The sequence below is a fragment of the Lonchura striata genome, chromosome 12, assembly GCF_046129695.1.
Source record: "Lonchura striata isolate bLonStr1 chromosome 12, bLonStr1.mat, whole genome shotgun sequence".
NCBI lineage: Eukaryota > Metazoa > Chordata > Aves > Passeriformes > Estrildidae > Lonchura > Lonchura striata.
Window position 1 is genome coordinate 7,800,341 of NC_134614.1, and position 14,487 is coordinate 7,814,827.

A 14,487-nucleotide genomic window follows, 5' to 3' on the forward strand; every position below is an offset into this window, starting at 1 on the left:
TACAACTGCATCAACTCCAGTGACCTTCATTTGATACATCTGCCAGCATATTATCCACCATTGGCCTGAAGAAAATGAAAGCACAGTGTCCACACTACCTCCTTTGGCAGCTTGCTCCAAGGGCCACTCATCCCTGCTGTTAAAGCACATGGGCCAAGGGAAATGCCTGATTTCAGTGCACAGCCACTGCTTTTTGTCACCCTTTTGCATTAAAGAGCCCTTTAGAGAAACTTGTTTCTTGCAGCACAGGGATAGCAATATATCCCCACATACAAATAAGCAATTTAACACTGTTAAAAAATCCAAGAAAAAGTGCTGGAGTAACTTTGTAGAACTCACTCACTGTGACATTTTTTCAACAGCATTTCAGGAAGAGTTCTAAAGCTGTAAAATTGTAACAGTCTGGTACTGAGAGCACCTGCACCATAAATACACACACACCTGGGGGTTCCACACTGGTGAAGCCACTCCTGCTCAGCCTGTGATTTATCAGACATCACCTCTTGGCCCTTCCACACAGCTTTATGCTGTGAGTTCATATGACCTGTCCATTATAAACACTGATATATTTTCAGAATTATTACTTTTGTTGAAATGGTCCTTAATTCTCAAGCATGACCCATACATCTCATTATACACCTTTGCATGATAATTTATGTAAGTAAATGATGCTCAGCAATCCAGATCATCCCTCTCTGTCTGTTTCACTCTCCCTGTCACTCACTATGGCTCCAATCTCCATGTAACCCATAACCCCATTCAGTTATAATTTTAATTAATTTGCTATCAATGCTTATAACCTCAGAGACTGCTGAAATGCCACAAAGAAATCCATAAGAAACAGATATTTGATGATTCTTTCAAGATGTCAGCAAACTAAGAACATTTTACCAAGTGCTTTAATGACATGGTAAAATCCATTCTTTCAGTAATTTTGTGATGTGTTAAGTGGAGAGCAGGACAATACTGGAACTTAACAATATTATGCTGACAGTAACATTACAACAACATTACATCTTCACAGCTACTTTTATCCACCTAACACATAAATCAATGTTACATATTGCATTTTAAATTTCCAGTAAGATGTAGTCTTGAACTTTCAAAACAGTGATTTTTTAGGTTTCTTTTTAATTATTACTTCAGCTCCAATGAGCATTTCATTTTCATACAGGAGCTGAATGCAATATTGTGTGCTACAAAATTCTATGCAGACTGTCCCTCGGACAATGGCAGGGAAGGGGCTGCCAAGTCTTTGAGCTGAGCTGCCTGTATGGATTTCATTCATTAACAAAAGAATGCTTAGTGTACTTTTAAAGCACCCAAAGAGGGATATTCTGGAGATTCACTTGATGGTCTCTTACATGGTTTTCCTCCATTAATAAGTGGAAATCTTTAAAATTTGCAATTCATCTTTTCCTTGTTAAAGCCATGGAGAAAATCTGGTTCCTGTCCCCCTATTCCAGTGCTTTTCAAGAAATGAAGCAGCCACCACCTCTCTCACCTGCCTATTGATCACCTGTTCCCTTATTCCAGCACCACTGCAGTAACAACCTTTACATTCCTTCCTTTAATTTCCAGTCCTCCCTTGAGTCCTCTTGAGCTTGTGTGAATTAATAATTAAAGGAACTCTGAGTCAACTGCAGCATTTGAGAACTGTGGGACAGGAAGAGGCATTTGGCCAAAGCAGATCCAAGGACAGGAGGCAGAGAGTGACAGGGCAGCAGTGCCAAGAGGCCACCCCAAAGGACCAAGCCAGCTCCAGTTCTCCCTCTTTTCCTTGCACATCACTTCTCCTAAACTTGTGGGTTTGTTTCTCATCTCCAGCATTCCTCTAATCTTTGATATCACTACTGATCAAGAACAGTTTACTACTATTCTGCTGTTCTGTTATTATTCTACTAAGGTCTCAGTGGTGCTGATACTGTCAGGGTCCCTGGAATAGGACTGGAACCTTTTTTACACTGGTGACCCACATAATGAACTAGTTAGTCAGCTGCTTCCCATTTTACAACTACAAATTTATTTCTATGTCAAAGCAAATCTGGAAGAATAACCCTGTTTCCAATGACCTGAAAATCCACTGCCTTCATCTATCACTGCAGGTCTGTTTTTAGACAAAAATACATACATTTAGGGTCAAGAAACTTAATGGGAATTCAGTATCTTAATTTCTTCTTTTAAGAGCTATGTCCTTGGGAAAAGTTGAGTCTCCAGTGTGTCTTTTCCTCAAGTTTATCTTCTGCAGAAGGATGAGAACACGCACAGAATCTAGGCAACAGTAAGTCCAGTTTAGTAAAACTGACATATCAAATCTGAACAAACTCCATGTGGAAATTAATTAAAACCCCAGCAGTTATAACTAACAAATGTGGTGGAAATGAAGTACGGGAGGTACTGAGATGCAATCTGACTCCTTAATCCTACTGCTGCCCAAAACCAAAACAACCCTCAGGACACCCACAACCCAAGCCAACAACCCAATAGAAGTTTTCAACTATTCTGAATATCCACTAAAATCAGTTAATTTGCATAAAATTGGAGATAAAGGCATCAAATCAGAGAAAAAAATTAACATTTTACCCTGCTGAGCTCAGACCCAAGACGTGCTACATAAGAAGCAGTATCTTAAACAAAAGCTTATTTATTCCTTTCCCTCCTATATGCTATAAGTAAGCTCCAATTACTCTAATTGCAGCATCTCCTCCTGTGCTAATTCACATCATAGTGAAACCACCTCTTGTGCAGCACTAAGCCAGGGTTTACAATCACTCTCATGATTAGTAATTGCTACAGCTACTCAAATATAAGAACCACTGCTCTGACAAGCAAAGCCAAACAGCTTCTTGTTCGTTCATTTGAAAAGGAGAAAAATGAAAGGAGTGTAGTGTCTCATTTCTTGGCTTACCCAAAGTGACTGAAAAACAGAACCATACTGAACTCTGCAGAAAGGAAGGAAGACATCACTGGTTTGGGATATTACATTTTCAGCATGATGAAGGGGGTAAAAACAGGGACAAAATTTACTGGTGGGTGAGCAGGAGTGGCACTGTGCCCCCAGGGAGTTTTTGTTACTGAGGTTTGTTTGGGATGTTCTTTGCACAATGTGTGAAGATGACAACAAAAGGAAAGAGCTGGCAAAGAGCTTGGGCTGGACTGGTGAGCGCCCTGTATTCATTCATGGGCACCTTTCATTACTGGGGGAGTTTCAAGGCAAAAATCCTGACTGAGCATCAATTTGGGAATGTAGGTACAGCATTAATAGATGCATAATGCCCAAGTTGTGGAGGTCTGCAGAGAGGCTGCAGACCAATTTTCTTTTGAATTGGAGACTGACAATAAAGAACATGGACTAAAAAAATTAAATCTATAACAAAGTATAGGAGATTGGTTTTCTGACACAGGGACAGCAGCACATTAGGGCTTCAATCTCCTTAGGCAGAAACCTCACATCTCATACCCTTCCCTTGCCTTAAATAATGGTCCAGTAGCTATTTTTCTCAGAAACAAAACCTTCTTCACCCTCTCCATTCCAAATTGTCACTGAAAGGGAAAAGGTACAAATATACAAATGCTCCCTAATTTTTCTTATTCTCCTCAGTGCTTGTTATTTCCAGAGAAAAGCAGGGGAACACTGAAAACCCCCAATATTATTAAAAACACCTCAGTTCTTTATCAAAACTTGTATTTAATTGGGTTTTCAGAATTTAGCATATGGCCAACCCCTTCGAAGAAGATAGGTATTCTAAAAATATGTATTGGTCCATGACACACATAGAAGTGTTCATGGAAGGGGTAACGTGGTAGTGGAAAAGATCATATAATAACTTGTATTTTAGACTTTGATCTTCTCTTGGTGTCTCTCCAGGTTTCTTTCTGACACTTTTAGTATCATGTAAAACCTTGCCTGCATGCAATATACATACTCGGGAACAAAAATCTAAATATGCTGCCACAGAAGGCAGAAGTTTGCAGGAATAAGCTACAAACACTTGCCTAGGACAGTTCACTCCTACTGGTTAAAAAATAAATTATAAGCACGATAGTATTTCATTTTTCCTCTGCCCTCCTACCTGAAAAATCTCTAGCCTTTTCTTTAAAGAATGTTAACCCTAACATGCCTGACAATAATTCTAGACTAACATTTGAGTTGGCATATGAGCACCATAAACATTTGAAGATGCTACTGGAAAAGCAGCGTATTTTGTCCCAGACAAATCTCAAGAAAAGCTCCACATAGGCCATCCAGGAGAGTGCTTGGGATGAGCTGGTCACTCTATGGCAATTAAACCTTGCCAACAATTCCCTTCAAAATATCCCAGTCTTGTGCACACCACATTTCAGGAAGTTTACTTCCAAAGTGCATCAAACACTGCACTCTTCCTGCCCGTGTGTGTACAAGCTCTACAAGGACAATATGTTGACCAGATGAATGGAATTATGTGAGGAAATACTGGTATAGGATCAAAGCATTTTCTTAAAGCTGCAAAAAAAGAGCTCGTTTCAAAACATGAATTAAGTTGGGAGAGAAATACCATGAAAGAGATCCCTGGGGCTTGGTGGGAATGGGGAGAGAAAAATGAACTACAGTCTCAAAGCCATACAGTTTGGTCAAGCTAATATTTGCATGAATTAGCTTGGGAAGCTGTTCCTGTAGCAAAGAGGAAGTACATTGACCCAGCAGAGCAGAAGTTTTAAAGCCCCAGGAGAGTAGCATTAACCAGTTTTCCAGAAAGCAATTACTGCTCCCCACCATCCTATTTGAAGGCTGAGGGAAAATCAGGCTCTACTGTCCTGGCTTTCCATTTGTGCTGCACCCTGCAATACAATTAATGATAACCACTGATGCTTCTCATATTTGCTTGCACAACTTCAAACAAGAAAAAAATAGACTTTTATTTTCATTCCATTGGCCAAACTGGAAATTGGAATTTGGAAACTTGTTCAAATCTCTTGAGTTTGTCAACTGCAAGAACATTACCACAGTCAGTGACTGAAATGGTCACATCAGGACAGCACTGCAGCCTGATGCTTTTGAAAACATCCTGAAGGAACTTTCTAAAAGGTTTCTAAGAGTCTCACTTTAGGCCTTCTGAACTTTATTTCATTAGCATGGTCTCATGTTCATGAAGAAAGCATGCATCTATATTGACATTTTAGTAATTTCCCATTGTGAAAAATAATTGGTTTTTACTCTTGAAAGATTATTTAAGCAGTAGTAATATCCTCTGAAAAAGCTTTTCAAGTTTATTTTCTGTTCATCATGATTATCTCTTAGAGTTGCTAATTTTTGCTCACCCTCTTGGGAAAAAAAATCTAGGTCCTTACAGCTGCTGTAAGACTGACCCAATAACAAAGTCTCCCAGAGCTCCACAGAATGAGTCTCCATTCTCAGTGTGAGTGTGACAGGAAGCTGGAGCATATGCACAGAATGGACTCATGTCTGTGAAGAACTCAATTCCCACTTCCAGTGTAAACCAACAGCATGTCCCAGATGCCAGCAGTGTGTGAGCAATCCATCACCGACAGCGGTCACTGCCGAGCCCTGGGACAGGAGCATCACCCCTGCCAAACTTTCAGTTTGCTCAACAGTGACTCAGGGACTGTTTAACAATCTTCCTTTTCAGGCAAGTGCTCACAGAGTGTGTTTAGTTTCTCCCTTTTTCTTTTGTTGGGGGAGGCAGGAGAGTTCTTTCCTGAGCTGTCTTATCCAGCAGTTCTGCAATAACCCCGCTTTCACAAACAACTGAGGCACAGTACACTGCTTTGGTTTATGGAGTGTATTTTATAAAGACATCCTAGAGAAAAGAACACTGAATCTGTGAGGGAAATGAATCTGGCCCTGAGAAAATGGCTCCAAGCAACACAGTTTGGTTCCCAGCAAATTCAGGCTTAATGCTCATGAATTATTAAATTACCACATTGGCGAGAAGCCCCAGGGGAGGATTACAGAGCTTACAGTAAGACTGTTACTGCAAACACTGTGTTTCCATGGAAACAGAAAATAGTGAAAATAACTACCTGTCATTTCTCTTGCCACATTCAAGGGAAAACCACCACAATGTTAAAGTGTTATTGAGGCTTGCAGGGGAAAGGGAGCTAAGCACCAATTACATTCTCCTTGGCTTCTCATGACTCTGTCACACTTGAACATTTGACACCATCATGAGGATTTTTCTGTTATTTCCATCATGAAAGGTACATATTTTTGCTTCTAAAATGAAATTCTGTCAATTAGAAAAGTCTTCAATTAAAAAAAAATAAAAAAAAAAAAAGATAAAAAAAAAAGAGAGAGAGACTTCAGTCATCCAGTGCAATTCCCCAGTGATGGTGATTTTAACCAATGGAAGGCAAGGCAGACTGACCCTGCCAGGTGGCATGTGAGGAAAGCTTTGCAGGGAAGACTGCTAACTTTGGATTACAGATATTTTGTAGAATAAGGATTTTATCATCATCTCTATCTACCCTGGGAGAAGCTAATGGTTCTGAGGTCTGATACAGCAGTTGTCACATTTAATTCCTACTCTACAAGAGCTTTGCACATGACGATTTCTGTCAGGAACACAGACCTGGCTTTTGAGGGGAATTTCCCCACAGAAAGAGCTCAAGCACGAGAGGATTCCATCCACTGAGCCTTCCTACAGACAGAAAATTACTTGGAAGTGCTTTCTTTGAGCTCACTTACACATTTAAACAACACATATTTCCCCAATGCCGCTCAAGTGAGCAGAATTTCTTCCAGTTGTTTGTGTTCATGAGACATTGTCAATTCCTCCTGAGCAGGAAAAGGGAAGAAGTTCCAATGCTTGCAACTCATTGAGTTCTTCCTGTTAACAACTAAAAAATCAAAATAACCCTGTAGAAAACTCAACTTCCCTGCCTATTTATACATCATACTTGATCCCCCACCAAAAAAAACAAAAAATCCACTTGTGGGATAAGGAGGATGGTGGTGGTGAGAGATACAAAATAAGATGGATATTTGAAAAAGCTCCTGCTTTGGAATAGCTACATATATTAATAATACCATATGAAATATAGTAATTTTATAGAAAACAATTAACATATTTAATAACACCACTTGCATCTCTTACAGCAACTTTCATACGCAAATCCAGACAGTAGCAGTTTCTTTTGCATACACTATTAACAAAACAGAGAATAGGAAAACCAAGCAAATGCAGATTCCATAGAGAGACCCAGGGAATGAAAGTCAGCTGAAGCAACCAATACAGAAAATGAAGATGCATCACTTCTCCTGTGGCCTATTCTAAAAACCTACCCACCAAAAAACCTTATAAAATATTCCACAGGTTTTGTCTACAGTGATGACAAAACTTGTGTTTTTCAGAAGTTCTGTATTCTACCAGAAAGGCTCTTTGTCCCAGCTGTCTGTCTGTAGCAGACTTCAGACACACAGATTTTCCATGGTCACTGCTGTGACCAGAACAAGGCCATTGCTGTGGATAGCAATATTTCTTAATGCTTGCTTAGCTTTTGAGGAAGTTCACCTTGAGCAGGATGAAAAGGTCGTGCTGCTCCCATTACTATTGTTATGAATTATCTATTGCACAAAACTCAGAAGAATAGTCCCCTTGAAATACTAAAGCCACAGCAAACTGAAGTACAGGAGGAGCTGATGGAGGATTAGCTATCCCAACAGATCCGATTGCTAAAAGACGGGTAAAAATATAAAGATGGGTTTTTTCATGACTAAGCAGAAGGAAAAAACTCATTAGTTGGTAAGGTTAATCCCTAAGGAAATTTTCTGAATAATAAAGAAATAATTCAGAGTGATACAAAGTTATTTTTTCCCAGAAGACAAATCATTATACTGACAGTGAATGAGATAACTTTTCTATTTTAAAATAGCTATGCTATTAAAAACATAACAAAAGGAAAATTTAGTACATATTGCACAATAAAAGTAAAATACAATTTTCTACTTCCTTACATAGCAATTGGCAATAAAGGAACATGATAATATTTTAAAGCAATTAACTGGGGATAAATGCCCACACATTGTCCCAGCCCTCCCAGAGCCATTACTTGAGAGAGAAACAATGCAGAAAAAGGATCTTCAGGTCAGTCCCATAACCTGGGAGAGAATGCAGTCAGGCTGCTTTGACACAGTTTTTACTGCGGATCCTTCCACGTCAATTAACAATTTCTCTTTCAGCTATTCAACTTCAACCATATTTATCTACCAGTGACCCTTCTTTCCTTTTTCTGGCTAATGCCTGTCTTACTCTTTTTTATTTCACCTGCCCCTCTCTCCACTCCCAGCTGCCAAACCTCCCTCTGCCCAAGCAGAGTCTGGTGTCCAGAACGTGTACAATTTCTACAGCCTGGTGTGGGCAGGTAGGGCTGCTCTGTACAGGTGTTCCTGCACTAAGGATGCTCATCCTGCACATCAGAGCTTTGACAGGACTCAAACCCCTTCTCAGACAGGACTTGTGGGAAATTTGCCATTGCATTTCACATGTTGGCTCAGTGTTTGAAATGAAAGCTCCTGAGAGTGGCAATTGTCTGCAATTAGCAAGTGCTACAGGAAAATTATTCAAGATGGCATGTGTAAGCACATTGTAATTTTAGCTACACTGTTCCTGCTAACAATTTTTAGCAGCTGATATACATTCCTATTGATAGTTAAAAAAGAAAAGGGAAAAAAAAAAAAGACTAAATGATGATGAGAACCATGGAGCTAATGGCCATCAACAAATACAAACAGAGATGAGGGATTCCTGTCAAATTTGTCAAGGTAACCTTCAGCAGCTTGATACAGATTTTGTATTCTGACGTCTGAACCAGGAATACTGTGTCTCAGAAACTCCTACTACAGAAAGAATGAAAATCAAATTCCCTACAAATTCATAATTTCTAAATCTGGTGTTTCCAAGTGGTGCATTTCATTCTACTCTATCTAAACACTGGCACAAACATTTTCTTTTTACATCCTCCCCTGGCCACTCAAGTGCAGTATGGGGACTTCTACAGGACCAGGTTATACAAATGAGTAGCTACTCGAGAAAGCTTCCAACACTCACACACTGGTTAAACCAAATCCAGTTTGGTCTTGCCCCAGAAGTTTACTTGTTTACAAGGACACATTTAAATTGATAACAATGTTCGCTAATATTTTTAACCCTTTAGTCTCTTGAACTATTTACATGCTTGTCTGCTGAGTTTTATAATGGAAAATAATTTGGTTGAAAAATTATTCAAGATCTAGAGACGAGTTACAAATACGAAATCATGATCTCCATCACCTCTGCAGAGCAATACTAACAGTCAAACATTTGCTACTTAACATTTGACTCAGCCTTGAAAAATAGGGGCAGATGATTTCATGTCAGATGACTTTTGAGCAGCTGAGTCCAACTATCCTGCTGTAGACCCTGGGCGTTTTTTCAGTCCATAATTATATTTCCAAACCATGTTTCTCTCCCAAGAACTGCTTTGTCAATGGTGCTAAATCCTTAAGACAAGACTTGGGACAGACTGTACTGCTCACATTCTCCCCATCATCCACCCACAAACTGAGAACATTTCCACAAAAAACATCTTTCTGTATCACCTATTAGCAAGAGCTTTAAAGAGCAAGCTTATATTTTTTCTCATTTTGGCTACTGCTTTTAAATTTTAACACTAAAATAGATGTTTCCCAACCAAATTCCTAGCCTATGTTGCAGTGTTTACAATCCTGTCTCACCCCAAAGACATGGCAGATATTTAAAACAGACACTGAAGAGAACACCTGGTCTCTGAACAAAGGGTTTGAACACCTTCTGTATGAGAAATGCCCACGTGGACTTCCTCAGTCACTCCCATGAACATCACCACAGGCACTGAGCACATCCAAACCCCCAGTCACGACGAGGTCGTTGCTATAATGGGAATGGCAAAGGCTCAGTAAGTAGGAGGAGGCAGGTGGAGGAGTTACCAGCAGAAATATGCACAACACCATCTCCCATGCATAATTACTGCTCAGGCCCCCAGATCTTCAAATTCAATCACATCAGAGTTTCTCTTTTGTTCTATTCGGTCTCCATAATTAAGGATATTTCTAGATGACAAGAAAATTTTAAATCCCAGTGGTGTGCAAAATAGGGTAACTGGTTGAAGATGCAAGCAGAATGAAAAACATTCACATGTTTAAATAAACGTTATAAAGAAAAAAAAAAAGGAAATGTATTTATCCTTTTCCATACTCATTAGGTTGAGAGAATTGGGATTGCTCAGCCTGGAAAAGAGAAGGCTTCAGGGGAAGCTAACTGCCCCTCCCAGAACTTGAAGGGAGCCTACAGGAAAGATGGAGACACTTTACAAGGGCTGGAGTGAGAGAACAAGGGGGAATAGCTTTACACTGAGAGTGTATTTGGATGAGATATCAGAAATAAATTCACCCTTGTGCGGGTGGGGAGGCCCTGGCAGAGGCTGCCCAGAGAAATCCTGGATCCCTGGGAGTGCCCAAGCCCAGGCTGGACAGGGCTTGGAGCAGCCTGGGACAGTGGAAGGTGTCCTGCCCATGGTAGGGGGTGGAACGAGATGGCCTTTTAGGTCCCTTCAACCCAAACCATTCTGGGATTCTATGACAGCTGGAATGGACTTAACAAGCTTATTTTCAGAAAAAATCCTGCTGTCATACTTCTGAATGTGTAATTTTTCTAAGCTATGCATAATTCCATGCATTTTCCCAGAAAAAATAGTTATTATACAGGTATCTAAACCTCACTGCTTTACTGGATTTAATTTATTTTCACTCACCAAAATCATGCTAAACATGTCAAGAAATGTAAATATATCTCTTATCTGTTGAATCCTTCTATCACAAATAACATTCTGAATCCTTTTGTCTACTAGTTTCCAGCTCCCTTAGAGTAGTTTCATCCAGACTGCATCTCTTTATTCTATCAAGTTTAATACTTCTCTTCTGTTGAGGCAGGAGATACATTCCCATGTAACAGAACAAAATTAGTTGGCTCTGATGTGATTTGTGCCTGACAAATCTATGTTGACTTTTACTTACCATCTTGTTAGCTTCTTAGTGCTAACAAGTAGTTTATTTGTTCCACAACTTTTCACATTTGTCATCGGATTGCAGCTGACCTTCTTAAGGAGATTGAGGCAAAACAGCTATTAAATACTCTAGCTATCTTGGAAACATCTGCTCATGGCTTAATGTCCCCTTTAATCTGTTCAGTTATTTCTTGATTTTGCAAAAAAAAAAAAAGCTTTTTTGCTGGTAAAGCATTATAGAATTATTCTTTTGGTTTTTTGTCCTTGATGCCATTTGGTAGTTGTATTTTTTTCCACAAGTTTCTGTCTCTTCCCATCCCTGTTTGTGCAATTTCATCTGTCCTTTTTTATACTACCTACAGATCACGATACAGGCTTTTTGTCGTCCCCATATATTTAATCTTTCCTTCATACTGAAACAATTTGCTTTTGTGCTCTTCAACAGTATCAGTCAGAAACAGACAACTCTCAAAGGTCTTTTCTCCATATCAGTTTACCTATCTCTATTTGATCTTTACTGACACCTTCCTTACTGAGTTCACCATCTTTACAGTAACATTTTCTTTGTTGCCTTCTTGATGTTACTTTCAACTCAATCACACCATGATCATTCATCCCAAGGTATATTTCACAATGGGGTATAATTACTGGCTATAATCCAAAGTAGATCAATTGTCACATAATTTTCTAGTAACTTCCACTCAGCAAACAAACTGAGATACTAAAGATGAGTCATAAAGTTGCTAGACTAGTGGATTTTACATGCAAGAAAAAAAGAAATCACAAATACCGTAAAACAGACAAATCCCTTTTTTATCTGAGCCTTCAAGTTCTATTTACTTTACAAGCATTACTTATATTTGTCAGACTGAAAATGAAGTAACTTTTTCCTCGTGTTTACCTCTAGGTGTGACCCCTCTGATGGCAGTGTTGTTATTCCTGCTGTCCATAGCTCCCCATTGTCATCCTTTGTGTCTGCTCCTCCTTTGCTGACAACCATTAAACACAGGAACATCTTTGTATTCAGAACCTGGGAACCATCTCAAATGTTATTTCAGCTGCTGCTCCAACCTTCTGATTGCTAATCCACACCTGGTGCATGCTGCTACTTCAGCCCTTGAAAAACACTGGAACCTTCAGCAATTCTTCACTTAACCTCCCTGGGAAATAACTCTTGGCACCAGCAGGTTCAGGGAGGTTTGCAATCCAGCACATGTCCAAGGCAGTAATGCTAAAGCCACTCAGCCTCCAGCTGAACTGCTTGGGTAAGAAATTTATCAACCTCCAAACCATTTCAGAAGTCAATTTGTCCCTTTCATTTAGAATGTAGTGTGCAGAAGCCTTGCTTGGGTTTTTTACCTTAATGTACTGTTTCCCAAGAGGAAAGAAAATGTTTTAAAGTTGATATAAAAACATCATTCTAAATTTGTAGCAATGTGTTTGTCTGTTTCCTGGTTTCTTCTCCAAACAGAGCTCAGCCTCATTACACATTTCTTCCCCAGCATTCTTTGGGATGTAAGAAAATGTAAAAATTATGCTGTTTTCACTATAGCAGACCACTGATGCTTAATACAAAGTGCTAAGTAATAACAACTGTTTGCACAAAAAAAGCATTACTCTATATATATTGAAATTTGCTTGAACCACTCTTTGTGCTTTTTTTCATTATAACTATTATTTCATTTTTTTCCACTAGCAAAACCCTTTCCTTAAGGCCCTCCACCCAACATTTACACACAAACTGCAGCCCAAGACCATTCATCTCCTTTCAAAGCAATTTCTGGTGGCAGCAGCTTGTCCACCTGTCCCTTCCTCCTCCTGGCAGCTTTTCTCATCTGAATTATTTAATATTTTACTGCTTTGCAGTAGGAACTAATTGGATGTATTTTTTCTGTTTAGTTTTCCATTTTCACCTTTCCCTCCTAACAGCTATTTTCTGGTAATTCTCTCAAGAGAGGAATCATAGGCACATGCTAAACTACATCCACTGGAGTGTCCAAAGAGCTGCAGAGATGGGAAGGGTCTGGAGGAGAAGCCTTGTGAGGAGCAGCTGAGGGCACTTGGTTTGTTCAGCTTGGAGGAGACTGAGGGGAGACCTCACTGGGGCCTTCAGCATCCTCCTGAGGGGCAGGGGAGGGGAGGGCACCAATCTCTGCTCTCTGTGCCCAGGGAGAGTGGGGAGGGGCTGGAGATGTGACAGGGGAGGTTTAAGCTGGATATCAGGAAATACCATCAAGTCATCAGAGCTTTCTGATACAGATAATTTTTAGTGGGATGTACTCTGAAGAGTTACAAAACTGTTCTCACTCTGAGCTTTCTTCCAAAGACAGGATAGAACATTCTGTGGCTCTTCCCTCACCTTAAAACAAATCTAAATCTAATTGCTGAAAACTAGGAGAGTTTTGACTACAGCAGCAAATGACTGTCAGGACACACTTTCACCAAAACCCAGAACATTGCACAAACATGGTGTTCTTCAGATCAGCCCAAGCTGCATTTGCTAAACTTCCAAGACACAAAATAAATGCTGCAATGCTCTTCTACATACTCTGATGTTTTCAAAACACATGCTTGTAAGAGAAAAAGCCAGCCCATCTCATGTTTGCTAACACAGGTACCAACTATTTCAATAAACTGAGAGCACAGACATAGGCATGAATGTTAAGAGTTTATGTTGAGACCAATACAGTGACCAAAAAAAACCCCTATTTTGTGACAGGAAGGAAAGCAGTGGAGGACAGTTACAGAGGCACACAGCAGCCCCTTCTCAAACCAGCCCCACAGCCTGGCCCTGTCATTATTTGTGCTCCTTAACCAACAGTCCTAAGGAGGAAGCTACAAGACACCAAGACCTTCTGTAATGTCTGGAGGCAAAGTCAGAAAACTAAAAAAGTCAACCATTCTGTGCCTTTAACGCTTCACTAAATTTCCTATGCAAAGACCAGTACTTCTGATATTCCCACCAAGGATTGCAGGGCCAGCAACTCATGATCTACCAGCTCTGTCCTTCCAGCTGGCCCACAAGAACACACCATGTGTTTATCTCCAATGTATCTGCTCTGCTCATAACTCATTTCCTAGGAAGCTTTTTAGCTGCTTGACAAATTCCTACCTGATCTGTTTGCCTTCCCGGACATCATACAAAGAAAAAAAGACATCTGTGTCCTCTCCAATGGTGTTGTAGGTGAAGCTCTTCAGGCTGAGGAAGAAGTGATGAGGCACTGGCATCCGACAGGCTTCCCCGTGCCGCTGACGGATGGTGTCCACCTGAGTCAAACCAGGGAAAACTATTGGCACTTCCTCACAAAGAAAGGACACCTGGCAAACTTGAGCATTTTAACAGAGATCCTGCTCTCCTCTCACCCTCAAGTAAGAGTTTCATCTCAAATATATTTTGCCTCAGAGATAGGTGCTAGATTAAGTTTCTGCCTCTATTTTTAACGTTTCTAATTTGAATAGACTGATGAA

At 40.0% G+C, this 14,487-nt stretch overlaps 1 protein-coding gene across 8 annotated transcripts in view; it reads right to left on the minus strand.

Annotated features, from left to right (window-relative positions):
- Positions 1-14,487, minus strand: part of DOCK3 (dedicator of cytokinesis 3) — a 183,835-nt gene that overhangs the window by 92,590 nt on the left and 76,758 nt on the right. For all 8 annotated transcript variants that reach the window (XM_021529159.3, XM_021529158.3, XM_021529156.3 and 5 more), the window contains exon 9: positions 14,132-14,286. In XM_021529159.3, the coding sequence (XP_021384834.1) occupies positions 14,132-14,286 (155 nt within the window). The remainder of the gene's footprint in view (positions 1-14,131; positions 14,287-14,487) is intronic.